Source organism: Epinephelus moara, chromosome 9 (assembly GCF_006386435.1).
Source record: "Epinephelus moara isolate mb chromosome 9, YSFRI_EMoa_1.0, whole genome shotgun sequence".
NCBI lineage: Eukaryota > Metazoa > Chordata > Actinopteri > Perciformes > Serranidae > Epinephelus > Epinephelus moara.
Genome location: NC_065514.1, coordinates 32,080,181 through 32,106,936, shown reverse-complemented (window position 1 = coordinate 32,106,936; position 26,756 = coordinate 32,080,181). Strand labels below are relative to the sequence as shown.

The 26,756-nt window shown below is 40.0% G+C and overlaps 1 protein-coding gene across 1 annotated transcript in view; it reads left to right on the top strand.

Moving 5' to 3' along the window:
• The first annotated feature begins 2,875 nt into the window (after positions 1-2,875).
• pde8b (phosphodiesterase 8B) overlaps positions 2,876-26,756 on the top strand; it is a 62,898-nt gene continuing 39,017 nt past the window's right edge. Inside the window, exons 1-2 of the mRNA XM_050052355.1 lie at positions 2,876-3,638; positions 22,066-22,122. Coding sequence (XP_049908312.1) covers positions 3,357-3,638; positions 22,066-22,122 — 339 coding nt within the window. The 5' untranslated portion in view covers positions 2,876-3,356. The remainder of the gene's footprint in view (positions 3,639-22,065; positions 22,123-26,756) is intronic.

Sequence of the window (26,756 nt, the reverse complement as noted above, 5' to 3'; positions counted from 1 at the left end):
CTTGAGCAGCGGTGGAGCCAAATGGTGGCCAGTAACCATGGCTACCCCAGACTGTAACCAGGCCTGGTTAAGCTTGTTAATCTATTGGAGGTTTATTAAAAAAAATAGTGCATTAATAAGATGATCCTTTTTTAGTCACTTTAGTCACTGTTGCCTGAGTGACCCAAAATAATGAAAATTTGGCCTTCATGCAATGCAGTAAAAACTAGGAAGATCCTGATTTCTGTGCCACCCCAACAGTGACACCCCCAAAGGGGGGGCATGGCCTCCCTGATACAATTGCTAACCTCCCACTGTCTCATGGCAAAAATAATTGGAGGCCAACATAACTGTCTTTAAGAGGCTGTGGTGTGTTTTTTAAAGCTAGGGTAAAGGAAACTAGACAGCCTGAGGTATCAACTGGTACCAACCATGTTGGCATAGCTAAATAATGCTCCTAAGTTAGGCTAAATTTTGGCAAGGGAACAACTTCAGAGGGGTCCTTTGAAGTGCCACTTCAAGGTATCTGAATGAAAATGGGCTCTATGGGTACCCATGAGTCTTCTTTTAAAGTTGAGAGGGCTTATTCCCAGTAAACGTTTTGTTCCTTACAGTCAATGGACAAAAAGACAACCAGCCTATTTAAAGAACAATGAATCACCTAACATGGTTCTGTGGCATTAGTCTAGCACATCATATAGTTATTAATTTAACTGTAAAAAAAACCCTACCAAAGTAGGGTGTTGTGCCACCCCAAGATTTTCAGTGGCCCCATCTGGCCACCCCTGTGAAAAATTTCTATGGGCACCACTGCACGTCAAACTAAATATTGACTTCAGTCTGGCTCCACCACTGTCCTGGAGTCAGATATACACAAGCCACAACCTGGCAACCTAAACATCTGCCAGTTTCAAAGAAGAGATATTTAGCTGACAGGAAATCAAGGTGATGAGTATTGTTACGTAAGTTTGTTCTCACTGACGATGAGAGAAACAGATCGGTTGCCTTCATTATCTAATAATAATAATAAATATTTTTTGATTAATTGAATTATGTTTAGTCTATGAAAGGTCAAACATAGTAAAAGATGCTCACCACAGTTCCCCAGAGCTTAAAGCGCTATTTTCAAATCGCCTTTTTTGTCTGACTGAGTGTCCAAAACCCAAAGATTTTTAATTCATAGTGTTATATGGCAAAAAAAGATCAGAAAATGTTCACATTTGAGAACCCGGCACCAGCTTCCAAATTCAGCAATTTCATTATTTTCTTATTTATTATATTGTATTTGCCTGTTACTGGGCAGGATTACTGTTCACTCAGTTTATATCTGTTTTCTTTGGTTTTTAAAATGCGAACATTTATCTCCTTGAGGGGTCATCATGGAATAGAGATCTGTCTTAAAGCAATATATAAATACAAACTTAAAGAAATATATACATACATCCTATAACAATAAAAAACAACCATTAGTTCCATTATGGTATGGCATCAGTGGCATCCAATATGGTAAATGTACAGAGCCAGGTCATTAATCATCAACCTGTTTATCAATAAATTGTTTAAGTCATTTTTCAAGCGACCATTCTCTGGTTCCACCTTCTTCATTGGGAGGATTGTTTATGACTCTTTGTCATATATGATAGTTTGCTGAATATATCTTAGGGTTTTGGACTGCTGGTCAGACAAGGCAAGTAATTTGAGTACGTCAACTTGGGTTTTGGGGAATGGTTAACGCTAAAACCTCTGGTGAACAAAAAGATTTACATGAGATACTCTGTGCAATCAATATAAGACTAATTCTCTGCCCTGCTCTATTTGATAAGCTCTTTTTTTGTTTGTTTTTATAATTCTATATTTTTTTGTATTTGCTGACATTTATAGAGCAGACAGTTCATCCATCAGTTGAGAAAATAATTTGCCTAACTCGGCCCAGTCACCAGAGAAAATGCTGCCATTGTACATTTCTGCAAACCAAGAATAGGTTACATTTTTACGTTGTGTACATATCATATCCACATTTATTATGTCACGTAGTATATGAACTGACTTTGTCGGATGGTGGGTGGTGTGACACCTGGCATAGCTACGCCTACCAAACAGCAGACCACTGTTTGCGACCAACAAACAACAAAACCAGTTGTCTCTTAGTGTCCTGTCACTACATTTCGAGCAGCTTTTTAGTCACAAAACGTGGGTGTTTATTAGTGATATGTTGCTATTTTTTCATCAGGGATTGTGCCACAAGAAGCGATTGTTTTTTACTGAAACATCAACAGCTTGGTAATGTTTTGAGCCCAAACATGATCTTTTCCTCACCATAACCAAGTAGTTTTTGTGCCTCAACCTAACCACAGCACTGTTGAAATATAAAGTTTCAAAAAATTTGCTACATACTAACACACACAAGGTATCTGTGGTTTGCAGAAACATACAATGCCAACATTTTTCTGGTCATTAGGTTGCCTAACTGCATTATCAAAGGTCAGATGTCAAAGGTCAGCCAGCATCCACCACAACACTTCACTGCTGCACGGTATTTGCAAAACAAACGAGATTATATTTAAATATCTTTATCAAGAAATGTAGGCTACATTAAATATAAGTGAAAGAGGAGGTGGGAAATGTTTTTCCATCAAGCCTCCATTACTTCTATGAAAGCATTATGTCTAATTCAGCATGGTGAGTCTAAATGACCCCTGGAGTCAGAGCATGGCCTCTGGGGAGATGAGAGGGGTCATCATGGAGAGAGAGAAGTGATATAATGTTAGTGTGTTATAAAAAGAGAGAGGGGGGAGAGAGAGAGAGAGAAATAGAGAGCGAGAGAGGGATGGACCGTGGCCAATGATCTGCAAGCAGAACAACTAAAGTAGAGACAGAGAGGAGATTTCATGTACTCTCCACAGGCCGAAAATGCGATCATGTCACAGAGGATGAGCGGAGATACAAAGCCGGATATGAAGCAAGAGGTGATGAAGAGCAGCCAGGTGGTTTAGTCCATTTATTCATTTTATTCATTAGCCCGGGTCATTTCATAGATGCGCTAGCGGGTGGTACAGGCCATCAGCAAGCTTTAGATCATAGCCCGAAACACCTTTTGTCCTGAATATGACATCAAAAGCCGAGATCCTGCAATAGCGGAGGCTGAGGAGGAACCGGATTGACGGGACGCATGAATTAAACAATCAGCGGTACCTCACGTTTCCCCCCCTTAATGTGCTCAAACGGAGGTGTGTGGAGGAGAGAGCGAACCGAGCCCGCAGCCGATGCCCGGAGAAAACAGCAGCCTGTGTGCAGGCAGCTGTGGACGACAGGAAGGTGGTACCCAAGTGTCGGTGTTTATTATCTGGGATCTGACTCCGGAGGCGCGTCGCTGAGGCATGGGCTGCGCTCCCAGTATCCACGTCTCTCAGAGCGGGGTGATCTACTGCCGAGACTCAGACGAATCCAACTCCCCCCACCAGACCACCACCATCTCTCAGGGCACCGCGGCCACGCTACACGGGCTCTTCATCAAGACCGATGCGGCCGAGACCATCCCCTCCGTCATCACCTACCAGAGCCGCCACTCGCGCAACAACTCGTGCCGGGATCGCAAGGAGAACAGCGGGGGACACATCCGCATCGAGGCCGAGACGCAGACCAGCCACACCAGCGTCAAGGTACAGTACAGCTGTGTGCTGCCACAGTCACAGCATCATCACCGGGTCGTGAGTGGAAATCACACGTGAGGAGGCCTATTGGTTTGTTTGTTTGTTGTTACCGGAGGAGGCCCGAGCCTTCTGATCCGGTGTGTTGTATTACACTTCTAATGACTGTTCATTCAGTCTTCTCTCATTCACTGGCTTTATCATCCCTCTCTGCAGCCAGCGATCAGTGTGGACCGGTGATGATAATTTAATCTATTACATATAATATGACAGTGATCTGATACCAGCACTGTTACTGTGCTACTCCACTGATCCAACATTTGAGGCATGTGATAAATGACAGCTGGGTTAACAGAATGGATCTTTTATTAACAAAAATGCTTTGCAGTTAGACATGGAGCTGACTTATTTGACTGTAAAGAAAACAACAGATGTATGCCCAGTTAAACACCAGCGGCATTTTGCCATTTCTTTCTTTCTTTGAAGAGGACAAAACACTTTCACCTTCCCATTTAGCATTTATTATATTAAGAATTAATAAATGGTTTATAACACACTATGTAGTTGTAAGCAGATATGGAGAAAAAGTGTCAACAATCGTAACTTTTCATATGTCACATATGAAATGGGGGGTTTGGGGATCCTCCTCAGGAAATTTTGAGCATCAAAGTCTTAATTTCCTGCATTCTGGTGATTTTTCACTGTGATGGTTTTAGTTTGGGGGTGGGGCAAATTCACATCTTGTAAATATTGAGGGGGATGTGTCGCCTATGCATATGAAGACGTAGCCTATTTGGTCTTATTACAACTACTATACACCAGCCTCTATTTGAGTGCCCAGGAGTTGTAGTTATGAACAAAAATATTAATAGACACTTTCCTGCGTAAAACTACCCCAGGAAGCCATCGGACTCAGCCCATTTGCGGCCCAGTGTTGGCTGATTTGGCTTTGTTCTGGCTCCATGGTGCAAAATGTGAGCCAGCTTTGGCCCGTTTGCTTTTGCCAAATGTGGCCCAGATTTAGCTGTTACAGACATGGGCCTTTTCTGGCTGCTATGAATGCTCAGTATGGGGTGTAACAGTCAAGTTTTAACATCAAAACTTGTTTAAAAAATGAGCTTTAAAACTTGCTGGAAGTACTTGGTGAAATTGTCCCAGAAATCCCAGCCCTGCATTTCTCCGAACTGTCATCTATAATGTGTGCTCTAACAAAACCTTGTGTAAGTACAGCCCTGCAGCCACAAGGCAAAGATCCTCAGAGGCAGAATACATTGTCAGATGAGCAAAAATGTGCATCCAATTGGTTCGTTCTTAAACAGCAAAGCACAGAGAGAGTGTACCTCAAAGGGCCAAGAGTCAAAGGATCATCTATGTCTTGACAACTTGTGTTCCTCCCTTAAATTCAGTTTACCACACTGGCCATTATATTCAGTCATTGACGACTCTGCTTCAGAGCTAAAAGTGAACAAACTGGGAGACATTGTCCAATTCGCCATGGGAGACGCCGTGCCTAATAAGCTGTTAAGCTACTAAATAAATCATTAGATCATAAAGTGAAAAATAAGTTTGTTATTTAGTTCATCACATTCATCATAGGAGATGCTACATGTAAATAGCTTTAACTTAATAAGCTACAAAGCAAAAGATACATTGTTTTACCAAAAGAAAAAGAAAATTCAAAACTTTTACCCACATCTCAAGGTCTTCCTTGATGGAAAACACGAGTCATGATAAATGAGTTATCTGCATGATAAAAAACTTCTGAAAAGCTAATAATGGGACCTTGAATTAAGATTTTTTTTTTGTCTTGTCAAGGAAAATTCAAGAATGAACTTTCACACACAAAAATCCTGTTGACACAGGCAGATGCTTACATAATAAACCATTAATAAGTATTAACAAGTTGAAAATGACACATAATGTCTGTCTTGCTTGGCAGTTTTCATTCAGAGTTTGTGGAGTCTGCACTTTGTTTGAAAGAGGTTAAGCTTGTGGAGATGTGTACATGTCTTGTCATATTATTTGTGTGCTTTTACTTGCTGATGGATCCTTCTCATGAGGGAGCATGTGAACAGATACTTGTTCATATTTATGATTGAACCCCAGAGGATATAGCTGTGTTTTCCTAAGAAGTAGTGTAGCAGATGATCGTGTCATCAGACCCTAAAAGTATTAACCCATTCAGGCCTAGATTTACAAAAGAAAATGGACATATTTTATGGTTAACCTTCTATTTTTGTGTGATTTGATTTTGATAAACTATACATTTGGTCCCTTTTGGCATTATTTGACATTTGTTGATCATTTTCGATAAAATATTTTGTAATTAATACATTTTTAGACTGATGTTTTAACCTTTTAGAGGCTTTTGCAGTCCCATGCTCTTTATTTCTCACATTTCATTGATTTATGACATAAACTTGTCTCCTTTGGTCCTAATATGGAAGAAAATATGAGTCACTGGATTGAATGAAAATATTTAGTCTAGTAGGATGCTTCTCATCAGCAGTTAAAATAAATCATTTATTAATATTTACATCCAGCAATTTGATACCTTTCTGTAGATTTGTGTCATTAGTTTAGGGTGGCACATAAAGGGTGTGTGTGTGTGTGTGTGTGTGTGTGTGTGTGTGTGTGTGTGTGTGTGTGTGCCGGTTTGTCAGTTCTTCCTTTGCTCTTCCTCACTTCCCCTCTGTCTCTAAGGACTAAGAAAGGATCAATGATACCATTTATTATTGAAACCATCTGCCTTTCCCTGCAGGATCTTAATAATCTGCCATGGTGGGGATCACGCTCCTGTGTGTGTTAGTGTGTATTTGTGTGTGCATGTTTATATGGACAAGTCATTTGTTTACCCCTCTGGTCAGTACGGCATGGGTGTGAACAGTCGCATGTGAAGGAGCTGATGCTGGTGGCCTGTACAGAGATCCCCTCAGGGCCTCTGACACAGTCCCTGACTTATGAGAATATACAGAGAGAGCATGAATTGGTACTTTTCTCAGCAGTGGAGTCGCGACCACCTCTCATCTAGAGGTACAAAAGTTCAGTGATCATTAACAGTACAGCTTCTGTGTTTTGAAAAAGAAATGAACCAAACTACCCCTAGAGACCGCAGCTCTTCTATCCCGACAATAGCTTGATAGAAAGTGTCTTCATAGGCTTTATTTATTTTTGCAAACAAATTTACAGAATTTAGAAAAGAAAAGTGACATGTGACAAAATACAAAAGAATGTGAAATATCATGTCAGTAACAAATGGCAGAACAAAAACATTACTGTGCGTTCACACCAAGAGCTGCCAGAGCTGCAAAATAGCTGAATTCGGTCTAGCAGCGCCGCTGTTAAAATATTTGTGGCAGCGAAAGCAGCTCAAGTCGCTCATGACGTCAAATTTTGAATGTTCAATTATGCTTCTCAATTTAAAGGAGCCGCAAAGAAGGTTACTGGACAATGAAAACAGGACAAAAAGTCTAAATAGGTCTGACATTAAACATTAAACACACACAGCCTGTGTTGCTTTCAGGTGTTGTCACGTAAATAACAAATTCCAGTACTTGAATACACCGTAGCACAACACAGCAGCATGTCAAGTGGGCCGAACCTGAACCGAATGTGAGACACATTTTTTTATTTGCTGGGAAACACAGCCAATGGTTTGGGTTCGAGTGCCTACAGTGCGATTAGTTAAACTAGTGGTAAGGAGAGCAAATTAATTGCATTCCCACTAATAACAAGCGTTCCAGAACATAAAGAAATTGTATAAGTACATGCGCTTGTCCACAATTGTGTATCAATTCAACATGGAAGAAGACATTCTTGTAATTTGTGCTGCCGTGTGGTACCTGCTTGGATGTAGCCGCCGTTGGGTCTGGCTTCACGATATCCTCCGGGGCCGTGAACAGCATGGGGAATATCATCGGCTGGTGCAGGAGCTGCGGCTGGATGGGGAGAGGTTCAAGCGCTACTTCAGACTGAACATATCAGTTTGACAGCTTGCTTCTTGTTTTGAAGTAGGAATGAATATGTGACAGCTTGCTTCTTGTTTTGAAGTAGGAATGAATATGTTGTAGGAACTAAAAGTTTCCGAGGATGTTCTCTGGGTTCCACACAAGCGATGGACATCTACTTTTCAATTGGTGTCTGGTCATTTGCAGCTCAAACACATCATAGCTAATTTGCATAAAGTTAACCAGTCTTTAACTTTCATTTGCAGCTCAATTTGCCAAACGCTGCCGCTCCTCGCTTTTGCAGCTCAAAACGCCTCTGGTCGCCACTATCCATTGAAAATTAATTAGACCTGACGCCTTAGCAGCTCTGGCAGCTTTTGGTGTGAATGTACAGTTAGTTAGTAGAAATCTGGTTTGAGATGCAGTTTACATTAACAAGTTTACAGATCTTAACATATAGTTAAAGAATAGGGATAATACAGTATGAGTTAACAATAACAAACTCCTTGAGAAAAATATGTTGATTCAAGCACACATGTCTGGAAAGAAAAACCTGTGTTCTGAGGTCTGTACTATGAAGCAGGATTTGGAGTTAGCAAGGTAACTTGAGGGTTAACTCCAGGTTGGTTTTTTTTGCCTTTATTAGATAGTAAAGTCTAGCATGAAATGGGAGAGAGGGGATGACATGCAAAAAAGGGCAGGAGTCGGAAACAAAGCAACAGCCGCTGTGCCAAGGACATAGCCTTTGTACATGCGGTGCTCGCTCTACCAGGTGAGCTAGTAGCACCCTGCTGGTTCACTTTTTACCAGGATAAATCATCATGGTAACTTTTGCTTAACAGCTGACCTGGTCCAGAGCAGGTTAACTTAACAGGGTTCCATGGTCATGAAAAACATGGAAAATCCATGGAATTTCACAAATATGTTTCCCAGAATGTCATGGAATTTGTAAAAATAATTGAAAGTTTTGTAAAAATCATGGAATTTTGTTGTGTGTAATGAAATTGTTACAGTAGTCGTCTATGGATAACCTTCCACCTGAAGGGCTTAATGTAATGTTAACATCTGGTCGCGAGAGATTTGCAACATTTCCAGTTTTGAGAGTCAGGACTCTGGTTCATGAATGGAATCCGTTGGTGTGTGGTGCACTTTTTTATCCAAATCGTTTAATTCATCTTTGCATGTCATTGAGGTCTCACTTTTTCGAAACATCTATTAAGATTTGAAGAATCTTTTAGTGTGAGGCAGTCTTAAGCAGACATTTATCACACAAAAGAAAGAGTTAATTTTCAAAACGCTCTCCAGAGTGGAACAATTTTAACCTGTTACCATGTAGATGAGGGGAAAAAGAGCTTTTGGATAACATTGTTGATGTCTTCTTACATGGAAGCTGTAATGTGAGGGAGACAACTATCTGTTGCTTCTAAGTCTGTGAGCATCACTTTAAATGCCAGTGTCAGAGGTGGGTGGGACCCAAGCTCAACCTATCAAAGCACATCTGAACTGCTAAGAGGCCTATAGCTCAGGCCATGCAGGCCATTGTTTGCTGGAGCGTTCTTCATAATCTGCAGACAGTGTTTAACAGTACACAGTCTGACTGTAAGTGGATGTATTTTGTGTCTAAGTTCGTATTGTTTGTCATCAGTAGCAATGCTACTGCTTGTGGAATTGCTATTTAGAGTTATTGGTGTTATTCCAGATTTATTTGAGAACCCTTTTTAGGCTCCGAAGCACGAACCAGCTATTAAAAACTACTTTCTCATAGTCAGTCTCACAGTGATCAACATCTCAGTGCAGCAGTTCAGTTATAAGAGTAAAACTGGTCAACATCAAGCATTTATGATCAAGAGATTTAGCAGAATTTCCCATAGTTTGAGTGTTTTAGATTTAGCCAGCATAGTGTGTGGACACAGTCTGAGTCTTGGATATGAGAGGGGGATGTGTGAGAGCAGGAATGTCGTCCAGGCTGTGAGGTGGAAAATAGTTTGAATGTTGGACTGGGACAACTGTTTACATGTGAAGAAGTTCCTGTAGGTGTGTGTTTACATGCATGTTATCTCATTGGAGCACAGTCTCAATTTTTATCCTGCACTGTCAGGTTTCCAGGCTCCTTTTTGGTAGTTTTGAAATGTAGTAGAATGATCAGTACCAAGTATCATGGCACTAAAATGAATGTGGACAAGTGAGTTCTGTATCTCAAACTGTGGGTATGATTTTGAAAATGGAAATCTGATAGAGTACATACTTTATCAAGTTTTGGTTTGACTTATCAACTAATTCAGATGCTGCAGGATTTTGGGGGGAATTCCAAACCAGCTTTATGCAACACAGTTGGGGAATAACACCCAATACCAAACCACGTGAATAAATATAAAAAGAGTCAGGCAGAATTTTATTTAGCAGGATTAGCCTGGGTACTCTTTCAAGGCATTCTGTAAGTGAGTGAAAGTACATGTCTTAACAATAGTTTTTTATCCTCAATGCCAGTGGGCAAGCTGATTAGCATGTCTTTGGACATGAGGCTGACCAATACTGGATTTTTGAAACTGATAGCACTATTCAAGAGTTTACACAAACACAAATCGAAGCAAACTTTAGTCCATGTCACTGGTCCGACAGCCCATTGATCCGACATCCCATTAGTCCGACGGTCCGCGGTGCTGAGCGTATTTCTACCTTGATGGTGCGCCGCGACCGGCTCTGGGTCAGCTGGGAAAGGCTTGAGGCGAAGCAGGCTCACGGCTTATGTGTATGTTACTTTCTTTTTCATTTTAACCCACACCATGATCTTTTCATAACCCTAACCAAGTGTTATTTGTGCCTAAACCTAACCAGACCTTAACCACAGGGAATCATGATGATTTCAGAACGGACTTCGGAACAATGGGTTTAATATGGTCAGAACAATGGGATGTCGAACCAATGGGCAGTTCCCCCTTAAGTGTACCTTAAATTTAGTGACCAACATATGTCCCAAGTGGGACATTTTTACACCTAAATGTAGCCATGTTAGCATTGCTGTGAGGCTGTACCTAGGCACAACAGGGCTTTGAGCTACGTGCTAACATGATTGTGCTAACATGCTCACAATAACAATGCTAAAATGCTGATGTTGAGCTGTTATCTTTACCATTTTTCCAAATTACTACAGAAACATTTTTGGCATTTTTGTATTGCAAGTTCTTGGCTGTCATATATAAGATAATAATGGTTGTTATAGTGCAGGAATGAACCCCAAGAAAACGAAAATGAGTTAGCATTCTTGCATTTCCAGTTCCCTCCTGTCTAAGTCAATGGGTGTTTTTATCAGGGTTAGATGCCTGAAAAAAGTCTGTGGTTAACACAAGCTTAAGATACTTTGAAGTTTTGTTCTGCGACAAGAAATATGTCAGTAAATACCCCAACTGTGAATTTTGAAACTTTAAAAAGTCTTTAAAAAGGCGGCTGCTAACAAGTGGTTAGATGAGACTACAGTGTCATCACACTGAACATTGTGGTGGCAACATTAAAGTCATGTGACCATGGTGTAGTTTTTTCAAAGTCTAACGATAGCTTTTTACTTCTGGCTATTGCACTGATACTTCAGAAGTCATAAATGTGGTGTTCATTTGTGAGGGTTATCATGCTGAACAAATGGTATAAGTATCATGAACTTTTGTTTGCTTCAGAGCTTATTTTCTGCAATAATCCAAAATCCAATGGAACCAAGGCGATGTTAAGTTCCTGGTAGGCCTACAAAAAAGTTTCATCCCTTTTTTTTTTTGTTATTTAAATTTCTATCGATTTTCTTTTAAACTGACATATTGCTCCCAAATACTTTAACGATAAAACAAGAAAAAAAACAACAGTATTACAAAAACAAAAATATTTCACGGATTCAATTCAATTCAATTTCAATTTTATTTATAAAGCCCAATATCACAAATCACAATTTGCCTCACAGGGCTTTACAGCATACGACATCCCTCTGTCCTTATGCACCCATATGTACTCCAACATCATGAGCCCTTAATAAATAGAAGGAGGTTATCCCAGACTTCAGCTAAATTCCCTGTTGTGTTATTTAATCAAGCCTATTTATATTCAGAGGAGGCAGTTTCTGTCATAAGTCTAATCCATTCAGTGAATTCTGGGGTTTTTGTATTTTTCCAGTACCTTACAAATAACTCTTGCTGCAGTAATGAAACCATTTACTAATAAAACAAACTGAGCCCTTGTGACACCCTGTAGCAAAAATGTTTTGACCCTGAGAAGACAAAGCTGAGGGGAGTGTGGCAATGGCTGCTCTACCCATTCACCAAGTTTCACCAGCACTATTATCCAGAAGGGAAGAACCACAGGGCAGTTCCACATAGCATGCACCCATTGCATCCTTAGATTCCCAACAATATCTATCATGTATCAGGCCCATCCTAAATCGCTTTGATGGGGTGTAATAGTATCTATGTATAACTTTGTAATGAGTGAATTTACTTCTAATATCTCTTGTGGCCCAACCAGTACTAGATATTATATACTGCCATGTCACCTCTCCAATATTATGTTCTAAGTCCATTTGTCAAATTAATCTTAGATTCTCACACTTATCACTTTGTGTATTTATGATGGTTTAATAGAACAATGAAGCACTGTGTGTTATGCTTGGTAAGTCAAAGAGCTTCTTTATCATAATGGGTTCCTCTAAACCCCTGTTAAGTTTGAACAGGCTTGCAATACTGCTCCTTAGCCAAAGATATTTCCAGAATTCTCCCTAAATAAAATCTTCATCCCTGATGCACTCTTAATCAGCCCGGCTAATTAATTGGTGTCGTATCACTTTGGACTGTGGGAGTAACTTTGAGCAAGGAGGGTCAGTCACTGTTGATGGAATACCAGGCTAAACACAGTTAGTGCACATTATCTAATAAAGCAGGGTACAAAGTGCTAAAATAGGAACTCATTTGCATGATAATTTTTAAATATTTTCAACAGTGAATGTTAGAGAACATTATTAAAAAGGGGGATTGAATCAACCACTGTTACTATGTATAATAGTGTCCTCTACAGTGTGCTATTATTGGTAGTGTGAACATCCAATTTGAAGGTTGCAGCCAAGAAGCCTGCTCACATGACAAAATTTACCCACGTAACAATATCAGTTGATCACTGTGAGCTTATCATGACTCCATAGTGTGGAAAGAAGCCTAAAGGATAAGGAAGATGACAGTAGCAGCGTGCAGACCGAGGCTGACCTCAAGTCCACGTAGGCACTACAGAAGGCCACCTGCTCTGCAGATAAGACGAGGCCTTGTTGCAAGGACTGTGATTCACGTAAACTCCAAGGCCTGCTGCTAACAACGATGAGTAATGCAATATGATGAAAGCTGGCTGCTATGTATTTATCTGGCAATATACAAAATAAATCCAATAACATTTTTCTGTGGTTCAGACACAGATGAAAGTGACCTAATGCATAGGATGAGAAGATTTTTCCCAGCATTAAAGGCCACAATAACGTCATTCTGTATCATTTCTGATTTCTAAACAGTCTGAGTTTCAAAGTGAGAGCCACACACAAGGTCAAGTCTAGATGAGAACTACACCCCTCTTTGTCACTTACTCAAAATGATTAGCCATTGGCCTGTAAGTGTAAACAACTCTTTCTGTTCTCCGGCCATAATGTAAACTCCCCTGTCATCTTTATAATCTGACATCATTGTAAACAGTGAAAACACCTTCAAAAGAACACATGAAACATACTGTAACTTTGTTAAGTTTATGGCACTCAGAAGATAAACTGCAATGAAATGGTGGAACAGGCCCCCACAATGAAAGCAATGTTTAATCTGAGTTTTAATGTGTATACAGTATATGCGTCGACATGATGTACCTGGGCCCTAGTACATAATAAGGGCTTATTTATACAGCCAATTTTACAAAGTGTTTCACAAAAACAAGGACAATAGAATTAGCTGACTCCAACAGGAGGGCAGCTCCACCGCAAAAAAAAGCTTTAGAAGGTAAGCAATTAGTCAGGGTCAGGGTTAGAGTTAGGGGTTAAAGGTTTGTCAACTGTGTGAGCTGAAGAGGAAATGCAGAGGGAGAGACGTGAAGCAAAGATACTGCTGGATTTAAAAGAGAAAAGTGCACGCTGGTGTCCTGAAAACAACGATTAGTTATTGTCGTTTGGCTGCTGATTTTGCCCTTCTAACAAAACACTTTTCAGTCGCAGCAGTGACTGTGACACACAGCTCAGTCAAATCTGAACACAGTGATGAGTATATTTTAAGATTCAGTGTGACTTACACTCAACGAGGATATCATCTTCTGTGATGTCCGTCACAGAAGAACGTTCTTGACTTTGTATAGAATTCACAGACTGTAAGATGATCCTTGTAACTCCAGACTTTGCCTGAGATTCATTGTTTTTTTTAAGATTTCTACTGTGTCAAAATAATCCAATGGTAGCTGTCTGTACGTCCATGGGTACACAGGAGGTGCTGATAGCTAACTTGGCATACTTTTAATGGTGCCTGTTTTCTGAAATGTAAACAAATATAAACACATAATCCACTGATTCCATGGCAACATTTAACTTCCTGTTTGCATCCCCCAGATAAGGGGAAGTGTAGTTCCAAAACGTAATCATTGCAGCTACCGTCAGCTTTTGTTATTATGCCTGCAAAAAAATGTGGCCAGAGGCATTATGTCTTGGGGTTGTCTGTCCATATCTGTCCATCTGCCTGTACATCCCACTCTCATGAACCCAATATCTCAAGAACACCATGAGTCTTCACCGTCTTCACCTTATTCAAATTTGGCATGAATGTCCACTTAGACTCAAGGATGAATTGATTAGATATTGGTGGTAAACGTCAAGGTCAGTGTGCCCTTGTCCATCTCACTATTGTGAACACGATATCTCGAACGCCTTTAGGGTAATTTCTCCAAATTTGGCACAAACCTTCACTTGGATTCAAGAATGAACTGATTAAAACTTGGTTGTCACAGATCAAGCTCACTGTGACCTCCAAAAACAAGTTTATGGCCATAACTCAAGTATTCACATGCAAATTATGACAAGATTTAACACAAATATCTATTAGGATAAAATGATGAAGTGATGGCATTTTTTGTATCCAAAAGGTCAAAGGTCAACTTCACTGTGACATCATACAGTTCTGCAAAACACTTTTCTGGCTATTATTCAACATCATATCTCGGAACAGAAGGGAAGGCATTTGGTCGGATACTGCATTGGGGACACAAATCTTGGGTGTCCACCTTGAAACTATGCTGACAGCATGATCTTCTGTGCTGCGTGAAGCATCTGTGTTTTCAAATTTGTAACTTCTTTGTAGCAACATCGATATGAAGCATTGTCTACTAGCATGGCTATATTTGAGTCTGAACAGACATGGATGTAAACTCTAACTGCAACTTGACTCAAACAAGAGGGTTGGATCTCCGACTGCCCTACACTCCACCAGATCAACAAACTTACTGCAGCTGTTAAACAGGTTAGACACAACACTGAAGGACCGTCTCCAGAGTGTTAGCACGAGCTAATTAGCAGCAGCTTACATCCAACACCAAGCTTTTGAAAGGCTCGACTCTGTTGTGAAACTTATTAATAACGGCTAGCCATATGATGCTACAGTTAGCGATTATTTGTATTATTACCTGGTAACCATGTCTGGAGCAGGTCTCTCTCTCTCTGGCTGTGTGAGGTATATCATTAGCGCATTGCTATTCTGCTTGGTAGGCTGATCTATCGTGGGATGGTGAGACAGTGCCTGGGTATGTTAATAAAAATGCAGCGGGATGATATAAACATTATACACCAGATGAAACCCATTCACTCTGCAGTGTAGTTTATACACTTACTGATGCACCAGAGAATTACACAGTAACAGTAGGCTTCATAATTCCCCTCTCTACATTAACTATAAATTTTATACTGATTAAAAGTCATTTTACTGTCACATCCTTGTATTTATTATGTCCATCTGTAGTGTAGGGTTATATGGGGGCAGGGGTGTGGGTGGTTAGGCCACTGACAATACAGCAGAAAATCTCTCTCTTTTTCACAGCCTGCTGTTGGCAGGTATGGAAGAGACAATACAGTTTGATTAGGTTAGGTCAGAGCAATGGGATATGAAATCAGCCATCTTAGCCTTTCTTACCCTTTAGGTGTACATAAAGTACAGGTTACGCACTTCTGTTTAAAATACAAAAATGTCAGATTATTGGTATCGGTTGAAAAAAATCCATATTGGTCCATCCCTAATAACAATACAAAAACATCTACGTATGACATGTATCAGACATGCACTACCAATGGACGTCTTACCAGGATTTATTTAGAGACGGCTGTTCTAGTTTCAGTTTAGTTAAATTTCTAGTTGAGTGTCTTTGCAGTATGTTTTGTGACTGATGTGATTGGTAACAGCAATATTTCCCATCGGGATTCATAAACTACTCCATCTCTTGTATATCTGCATGTTTTTTTTTACATACAGTTTTCAAATTACTGTTAAATAACAAAAATACCAACTTATACCTCCTGTCTTCATTCTCTTTCCTTCAACTTCCTACAGATTCTGACTTTTAATTTCCATCCACTTTCTGTCCTCTTTAGGGTGTCCTGCCTGCCTCATGGTTGTCTGAATCTGTGGGGATAAAACTTACAAGCAAACTTTCAGTCTTTCTCATTCTTCTCTACTTCCATCCATCTTGGTTCTACTATTCATCTTAACTCCGTTAGGGCTCTTGTCTGTGTACTCCTAAATCTCCCTTCACCTATTTCCCCTTCCTGTCTCCACTAGGATTTTGTCACCTACTCTAAGAAGAGATGGTGTCTTATGACAACTTTACCCAACAGTCCCTCCATCATTGTCAAACTCCACTGACTGATCTCTTTCCAAATTTTTGTCTTAGCAGTGATTACTGTATTAGTGATCCCCGTTTCCACCATCTTCCTTCCTGTTCTGTTTCACATTTGGCTGTGTCGTCCTCAAGTAAAACACAATTACTCATTTTCTCATGAAGCCAACTCTCAACCTCTTTCTCACATCTCTGGAGTCTGTACTTCTTATTGTCATTGAAGCACTTAATAATATTCAGTTCTGTCAGTTTTTTTATTTCACAAGTCTTGTACTTGTAGCCACCACACGCTGGTTGTCTCACTTACTGACTTGTAAGGCTTTACCATTGGCACTTTTGGCCATGCTGGGTCAAACCATGCCTTCTTGGTTTGCGTTTCCATCACAAGTTTAAATGCGCCAAGTTTGCCTGAGATGCACCAATTCCAGAGTCATGCCACAGCACGCACGACTGCCACTAAACAGGTTGTAATGATGTCAGGTGTACTTCATCATCATTCAGTGACGATTCTAGATCCCTTTTGTCATCCTGGCTTGTTTTCAAGCAATAAGTGGTAGAGCTGGACCAGAGTATTCAACTATTTGGATATTAGTTCGTTGGGTACGTAGGTATTTGGTTTCCAGTTTTGGAATCTGGATATTATTATTTTCAAATCTTAAATTTGTTGGAACTAGTATGCTGTATCTGTGCTTCTGTTTTACATTGCTTTGTCGTCGTCTCAGATTTGAAGCTTATTATGATGAGCATTCGTTGTTTCCCATAGAATTAGATTTTGTTTGTGGTGGTAGCTGACAAGAGCCAGGGGTCTGATCCTGGACAGATCAGCAAACATTCTGTTGCTGTCGTTGGAATCCCTGCTGCGCTAGGCTTGACACACTAAGTCAAGTCAAACCAGTTTATGTGCATGGAAAAGGGCTATGGCGGATCTTTGGTTCAGCACTCCCTTGGGTCATCTCTTAGTGTTTGGCCTTATTTGTCCCCCGTTGTAATTCACCATGATGGCTGACAACATAAAAGTGAATCCAGCTCAGACTTCCAAGAATCCCTTTGAACTTGAGGACAAACAACTCTGATGTGAGGCCCACATGACTGTGATGACACAACACTGCAAGTCTGCTATCAGCACCAAAGTACCTAAGATGGATATCCTCCAGCTTCTTCAGCATGTAAACATAGATAGACGGACAAATGAATGGACAGATACTTTATTTATACTCATATCACAGCAGCAGTTCATGAATGAACCACAAAAAAACAAAAAATAGTACAAAAACAAAAGTCAAATAAAAGTACTAAAATCAAAGTAAAAAAGTATTCCCTGTTAATCACATTTACATCCACAGGTGCAAGTGTGCAAATTTCCATAAAGCTTCTCCTGTCAGACATATCTTTACATTTTGCAGTGCAACTTAATTATAATACACTCGTGAAGCTCTTCACCCAGAGCAGCACAAGATGTTTAAACAAACAAGTTTTCAATTTAATGACAACATACTGTATGTAAGGCAATTGCCCTTCAAACACAAACCTGCCATTCAGCAGGAGATCATCTGTCAGTACCTTCCATATAGTTAAAAATCTGTAACTCAACAGATTAAACACCTCTACAGATATTGTTTAGGTCAAGTTTAAGAATAAAAAACTACTAGGTCAGGGTTAGAATACCTATTGATGGTTAGGGGACGAGTCATAATTCATGTACGTAAACAAAAGTACTTGCTTAGGTTTCGGAAAAAATAATAGGGTTTGACACTGCAATCATATGGGAAGTGAACACTGGCCTCCTGGGTGAAAGTCAATGGTTGTTGGACCAATCCACCACCCCTCCCGCCCCCTTAACTTATGCTGTTGTCCCGCTGCGTTCCCCCTTGACGCCACTAGGTGCCGTTACACAATAACAGCAACCAGCCACATCTCATGCCCACGTTCTCGGTGTCTGATGCCGTAAGTCAGTACCCAAGTACTGGCATTCGACGACTTCAGAGTGAGGCTGGGTTGCATAAACAGCCTTGACAAATGGTTCCTTATAAATGTTAAGATCTATGCGTCAGAAGTGCCATTTCCCATGATGCATTTTTATGGTAGTAAAAAAAAACCCATCTGGTTGGTCTTTGATTGGGATTTGCAGGGAAAAACAAGATCTCTGCACAGACATTGAGACATATCACTGGGAATTTTATGTATTTTAAAGGGTCTGAAAACATATTTTCTCAATCAGCTTCTTCCTATGGGTGATTGTTCCACAAGAATGGGGAATTTTGGTTAGTTTTGGTTATTTCACTCTGAAGTTTTCTCTGTATGTTGAGGTGTATATACCTGCCACATAAAAAGAGGCAGAAAATTGTCTGATGATGTTATTTTTAAGTTACATTACGTGTGTAGGTTAGGAATTTGGTATAAACAGCATTACTAATCTTGAGACCTATTTTCTTGTATACAGCATTGGAGCAGAGATCAGAAATGAAGAATCTCCAACAATGCCAGTGTTGACTTCAGTACACTGAATATTAGGCCAGCAGAAGAACATTTACTCAGTTATATTAGGTTCCTTAAGGATTTGGGCCTTTTGAGAAAATAATCCAGGCCGGAGCCCCAGAAGCCAACCCCCCACTCTGCCCCTGTTGTTTGCTAATGTTGTCAGTTTTGTCAATCAAGCTTGATCTGTCAAATAAAGATTTGTAATGTGCTTGTGCATTACTCAGTGTTATACAGTAACACAGTCTGCGGTGAAACCTGTAAGACTAGGAGATATTGCATGTTCTCGCAAGCATACTTGAATGACTTGCTCCCATGCTACCGGGGTGTTCATTAAAAATATAGCTCTGGCTAAGTTGCATTAAGCCTCCTGTATAATCCTTTTACAGCTCTATTCACACAGACCTGATGAAGCAAATTAACCAAGTTAAACTCCCAATAAAAAAACAATTAAGAATGTGTGTTTTTCTCTGAAATTTCACAGATTCATTCCTTTAAAATGACCTGATGTTTTATACCACAATATATACAAAACAGGTAGACAAAATAACATGAACAGTACACAAAAAGGAACTTAAATCACTGCCAAATATGATCTGCGTCATATCAGGTTACATGCCAGTTACCAGTCTAGTCTGTCACAGTGAGTGTATTGTACTTTATGTTTTGCATATTACCATGTTTGCACCGATGCTCAGAAATGCTCCGCATTTTTTATTATCATATTGCTCTATTGAAGCAACAAAGATGCTTGTTACTCAGAATTAGGCTTTTCCTTGAAGAGTCGCACCTGAAAGCTCTTGATGACGTTAGCGGTTGGTTGGTGGCTGGTTGAGACTAGATGTGGGTTGAAGTGTGTCCACCTCTAAGCCTAATTACGATGTGTGCTTGAGTCACCAGCTTGTGTCTATACATCACTGCTTTAGTCACACAGCGGCTTCTGAGTGACTGAGTAGAGTGTGCATAGCATGTGCCTCTTGTAGAATTAACTGAAATCCCCCCCTCCTCCCTCTGTCTTTATCTCGCCTCTATCTTTTGTTGATGCCTCACAGATATTTGTCTTCAGCTGGAAGGAGACCTTAAAGGAATACTCCCAAATGACCATGTTTATATGAGTTACTTACCCCGTGTTACCTTAAATTCATCAAGAAAACAGTTTTTCTCACATGCCTGTGGTGAAGGAAGACTCCAAAAGCAAAGAAAATTCTTGATGAATTTAAGCCATAGGGATCCACATGTAACAACAGCCAAACTATATCAAAACATCAGTTTACAAACTCTCACACAACCTGTGCAGTGTCCAGCACTTCCCAAACAGACAGTCCTTTCCCACAAGGAACTGAGAGGATCTTGCTGAACACGGGGTTTGCTGGTCTGCCTTGTCAGTTAGTTCCTTGTTGTTATCGTGTGACTTTGGCGTTTTACAGGTTAGTTTGGATTCAACAAATTCATGCAATAATACAAATGTCAACAAGTCGAGGCAGCAGTAGACCAGCAGCTTCCATGTTTAGTGAGCAAAAATTAAAAAGGTTTTTGACAATGGAGTCTGGCTTTGAAGAGAGCATAGATAAGTTTCACTTTTAGTCAATTTCCTCATGGGAAAGAGCCGTCTGTTTGGGAAGTACTGAGCATATGACTGGATAAATGAGACTTGGATTATACAGCAAGAGTTATGTGCGACTTTGTAAACAGATGTTTTGATATGGTTTTGCTGTTGTTAAATGTGGACCCCCTTGACTTCAATTCTTCAAGGGTTTTCTCAGTTTTTGGATTCTTTGCTCTCCGTAGAGTAGGCTTGTTGAAAGTCTGGCCAGGGGGCCAAACGTGGCCCATGGACCATTTAGAAACGGCCCGCAGCTTGCCTGTCAAAATATGCTACACGTGGCCTGCCACACAATATTGAGTAATCAAGCAATTTTATTTTGTATTATTTCCATTCCATTTTCATAAACAGATGGTAAACAAGTTAAAGAATAGTTACCTTGCAGCAGACATTTCCTGTTTGGTAGCAGACATTGCCATATAGAAAAACGTGAGTCAACAGTGAGGGCCGCCGCTTTCAGGATCGGTGGAAAGTTTACTATTTTTTCAGAGAAAGATGAAACAGCTGCATTTGTCTCATTTGTATGTGATTTTTTTTTTTTTTTTTTTCCGTTAATAACCCATATGTTGTGAGAAGCAGCTGGCCTCTCGGTATTTTCACATAACTAATTTGGCCCCCATTCAAAAACAAAAACAAAGTTTTCTCCAGGAATTCAGCATAACACCGTGAGTAACTGATAAACAAATGGTCACTTGTGAGGTGAAGTATTCCTTTAGTCTGTCACATCCCCCTGTGGGTTATGAGTGTGTGTTTATGAACATGTTGGCGACAAAAGGCTCCTATTCTAACTAAGACTTTTGAATTTTAAAAAAATGAGTCACCAGCACAGACTCTGCTCAAAAATATACCTGATGGATTATTTCTGGGCATGACACACAAAGCTAAAGTGGCTTCCACCATGATACAGTCTGGTATGGTACGCCAATGATTCATTGTGTGTCTGAAGTGTGGTGTAAGCATGTGTACGCATATACTCAAAGCATGCACATGTAGCTGAGTTGCTTATTCATACTAGAATGACGCATGGGGTTAAGAGGCCTGCTGAAGCCGCCCAGACAGGCTGCGAACACACACACATATATACAGCTCAGTGTGTGATGCTCCTGCAGTAGGATTATGCAAGTAAACCTGTGAGTTCAATCTGCGGCTGGCTGCTAATACCTTCTAAAGAGGTTTGCAGAGGACAACTCCATTCTGGGCAGCTAATACTGCATGTAAATAACCATGTCTACAGCACAGTAGAGGCGATCACAAAACCTGTAGTAAAGAATCCAGATATTTGTTGTTTTTGGAGGCTGTTGCTGTTTGGCAAGGAAATACCCGTCTTATTGCTGTATGGACCCCTAAAAAGTGAAAGAGGAACATAAGAGAGAAGACTAAAGGTGGGATAGACAGGTTGTGCAAGAAAAAGAGAAATATGCCAAAATGCTCCTGGACATGAATGGTAAAATGGTAAGAAGTGTTCACAGCTTTTCTGTTTTTGCTTTATTTGATTAATGTGTTTGGTTTGTGACAGTGACTCACATGTTGTCTCATCTGTTGCCTGCAGGTTTCAGCTACAGAAGAATGTGTCGGACCTATGAGACTGACTCAAGAGCCCATTCAGGTAAGAAACAGATTCTTAATGTTTGGATTCATGTTACTTTTGTAGTGTTTGAGGGACTCGATGTTGAAATGCAAGAGGCTGATTAGAAATTTTGTGTCATATTTTTTGTCATCTGTGCAGTCAGTTAGATAACGTTTGATAACTGCATATGACCAGGTGGAGTTTCCTCGACACCTTTTCGTGAATGTACAGCTGCAACTAATGGTTATTTTCGTTATCAGTTAATCTGCAGATTATTTTTATGATTAATCCATTAATCATTACAGTCTATGAAATACCCCCCAAAAAATAAATGCCCATCAAAACTTTACAGAGCCAAAGGGAACATCTTCAGATATCTTTGTTTTGATCCACCAAAAGTAAAAAAAAAACAACAACAACAACAACAACAAAACAAATATTAACTTTGCATTGATTTATGACAAAGACAAGCAGCAAATAATCTCATTTGAGAAGCTGGAGTCTGAGTTTATTTGTTAGCTTTCAAGCAAAAATAGTGGAAACAATTAATTTATTATCAAAACAGTTGCTGATTGTTTTTCTGTCAGGCAATCAATTGATGAACTGTTTTCGCTCTACATGGATGATAATTATGATTTTAGTGATTTTCCTAGTTTTTGCCAAATTATGTAATTTTTCACCAAAATATTCTTATGTTACTGTATGCTTTGTTCTCATCAGTCTAATAAAAATCTAACACTTAATACACAGCTATATGAATAGAAAAAATGTACAAATGCAGCTGTCCCACTCTCCAGTGTAGGAGCAAATGTAGGAGCAAGCAGTTGTTTGTAAAGTTTTTGTTTACATACACTTTGGCATTTAAACTAGGGAGTATTCACCAATAAGACTGTTTGTACTCTTGCACTATTTTCATGGAGATTTTCTGCTAATATGATCCTTCTCCTGGGAAAACCAGTTACATCAACTTCCTAGTGGTAACTGGACTTGAAGTATGTTAGAAACAGTGTTGGGCTTGTGACTCTAAAAATGTAATATATTACTCATAGTTACTCTTTGCAAAAGTAAGAATATTAATTTACTTATTTCTCCCTGCCAACAGTAATTTATTACACTTACTGCCAGCTACTACTACATTACACTTTACTACTACTTATATTACTTTTCTGTTACACCCCATAAAACTGGTAATTGCAAATCTCCCCAAAATTCACATGTGTGCCTCTGTTTAAATTTCAGGGTAATCGCAGGAAAGTTTAGCCAAGACTAGATAGTGTGCGAATGTTGATTTGTTTGTTTTTTTTCACCTGGGGGTCTTCACTTGCTTGTGACTGTTATGTTTTTTTAAGGTTCTGCCTCAAAGACGGAGAGTCACTCATGGAGTAAAATTTCATCCACAATATATCCAGCCACAAGCTTTCAGTTCTTCTCTGTAGCCTGTAGCTGCCCATAAGTAAAATCTAGTTTTGGCTGTTCAGCCAGGGCTACATCCGCAGCCAAGGAGGGCTCACCTTTAGTGGGGTGTATTTCCTGGAGCTTCACGCTGTCATGCTGGTCATAGTAGGTGTTTAAGACCAGAAGACCAGAGGACGTGTTTTCACAGTGGAAAGAATTTTAGTACAACTACCTACAGCAATAGTGTTCTTGTTGTCTTTCCACCTGCCATCTTTCACCTTCTATCTTGTTTTGCAGAAGAATGTTTACATAAGCTAATAATACAATCTTAAAGGATAGGTTCATAAATTTTCTGTCTTAAAACAAAAGTCAGGTGCCCATATAAACACTGCAGGAGGTTTTACTTGCTTGCTTGGATCCCTTCATAATGTGATTCTAATGTAGGTGATGGGGGGACAAAATCAGACGGTTGCTAAGCTGCAGACCGCCGCAGACCAGTGTTTGACAACAACAAAACCAGGTGTTTTTTTCAGTGACACATTGTGGCATATCCAGTTGTGATTGTGGCACCATAGCCAGGTATTTTAAGCCAAAACATGATTTTTACCTAACCACAACTAAGTGGTTTTTGAGCCCTTAACATAACCACACATTAACCACAGCATTGTTGAAATGAAATGTTTCAACATACTGTATCCACTACATCACTGGTTGCCAACCTGGGGGTCATGACCCCCCCTAGAGGTCATCAAAGTACCACAAGGGGTGTAAGAAAACTTCTTTTTTTTAATATATAGGCCCATATATAATTAGGAAAACTCTATTAAACTGTTTATTTTAAAGTTTATTCAAGATATAAACTTCTCACAAAGTCTCACAGGACAAGGGCACAGTGAAGAAAAATAAAAAAAAACATGAAAAAAATACGTAGTACAGAGAATTGTACTTGTGGTCAAGGCTACTGTACAAGATGCTACCTGCTACTCAGTTATTAACCAATAAACGCACTCACACATTGGGAGGAATTTTGGGTCTAGTATCTTACCCAAGGATACTTTGACATGTTAACTAGAGGAGCTTGGGATCGAACTGCTGACCCTATACTTAATTGGCAACCTGCTCTACCTCCCAAGCCACAGCCACCCTGTTACATAATAATGTAAAAATGCCACATATCTGTGGTTTCCAGGAACCCACGATGTCAACATTTATTGTGGCGACCGGCTTGACAAAATCCAGCCCTTCTTCTTGTGATGTATTTGAAAGTTTATGTGGAGCTAAATGAAGCTTCAAGAGGCTTTCCTCCAAAGTTAGTCTTTCTAATACATTTCCTCCTGGAGAATTTCTCCTGTAGTTTGTGTTGATTTAAGACATAGCCTCTCAGTAAAAACTATGGATGGATTTGGATCTTTCCAACACCGGAATCTACAGTATTCAACCATATTACAATGTATGACCTATTTGCTGAGATGAGAGTACTTTCATTAACTGTACACTCATGGCTTTGAGGGGATATCCGATTTGTTGCCTGCAGACACCCTGTCCATATTCTGTGGTATCAGTCCTACTGGAATGTCATGTCCCCCCTCAAGAACTCTAGAATATTGCAAGGTTAGGCAGGGCTGGGTCAGGGATTGTCTGTGCTCATCCTCTGGTTAGGGATTAGGCCATGTGCTAGTCAGATTTATCCTTATGTAACAAAGAAACTAAGAGTTCTTGGAGGTCACCAGCTGGTTGAGATGCAGGTACCACAAAGCATTTCTCTGTTCTGCCAGTTCCTACCTCAGGAATCAGCTACTTTTATGAGGTGCTTTGATTTAATTTGCTCGTGTTTGAGCTGTGCCGGTTTGACCGATCTCCAAGGGTTTCTGAGTTTAGCTCAGTTCCTACTCCAGTGCAGTGATGTGAGAGGCCTGGCATGCCACTCATGTTCATGCTGAGCTACAGTATCCTGCTCTATCCCTTCGCCCTCCTCCTTATTCCCCCTGCCAAATAACATCGCTCCAGGAATCTGTTGCAGCATGCAGGCAGGTGGAGGAACCAGGGGTTTTATTAAAAAGTCCTCTCAGACCTTGTCTCATGCCCCATAAAATCCTTAAAGTGCGCTCCTAAAGTTGTACCTCCAGCCCTCTGCTGGATCCATGACCTAACCCACCCCTCTCCTGCTTCACTCCTTCCACTAGAACAGAGAGATGTAAAGAGAGAGATAAAATGCTCTGCAGGAGAGAGTTATATATAGTGAGTTTTCCTTGACATTTACTGGTGCTGCCTCACAGCCCTGGAGAGTTTCAAGCTCCCCAGATACCTCCTCCTTCAGCTTATCTAATGATTCATGTGTTTCGCTCATTACACAGATAAGTGAAGGTACAGTAACACACATGTTGTATGTTCTTATATTTCACATATGCAGTGCCTGCAGTGTTTATCTCGTGGATAAATCCAAAAGTTTTGTCATTCTGCAACGTTAACCTTTTAGTACCCACCGTTTTTCCTGCAGGATAACACTATGTAGAAAATTTACATGGATATGAACATGTAGTCAGAGCTGAAGCTACTACAGTTAATCAGTTAACAAAGCAACTGAAAATGAATTGATGAAAACATATTTAAGTCACTGGTTCAAGTTTCTGATTTTCTTATGTCTCTTTCACACCAATGACCAGGGTTGGACTGGAGTCTTTTGTCAATTCAAACCAAGCTGTTTGCAAAGCAAAACTATATTAAAACATTTGTTTACAAATTCTGACATAATTCGTGCATTATAATCTAAGTCTTATTTGTCTAACCATAGAGAATATGTTATATATGCATATGCATGTGCTATGAAGGAAGTACTTCTTGAACAGACAGCTCTTTCTGATGGGAACCAAACTGAAAGTGAACCTGATCAATGCTCTCTTCAAAGCCAGACTCCATTGACAAAAACAGTCATTTCAGGTTGCTGAGCACAGGCACCTCTGGTCTACCACTGCCTCAATCAGTTAGTTAGTTTGTGTTATTGTGTGACTTTGCTTAATCTGAACTAATCCCCTTAAAAAAACAAAATCACACAATAACACAAACAAATAAACTGATTGAGGCAGTGGTAGACCAGCAGCTCCCATGTTCAGCGAGGTAAAATAACTGTTTTTGTTAGTCTGGCTTTGAGGAGAGTATAAATTAAGTTTTACTTTCCGTTCAGTTCCTCTCTGTCTGGAAAGTACTAAGCTTATGACTGGATAAATGAGACTTGGATTATACTGCAGGAGTTGTGTGAGAGTCTGTATACGGATGTTTTG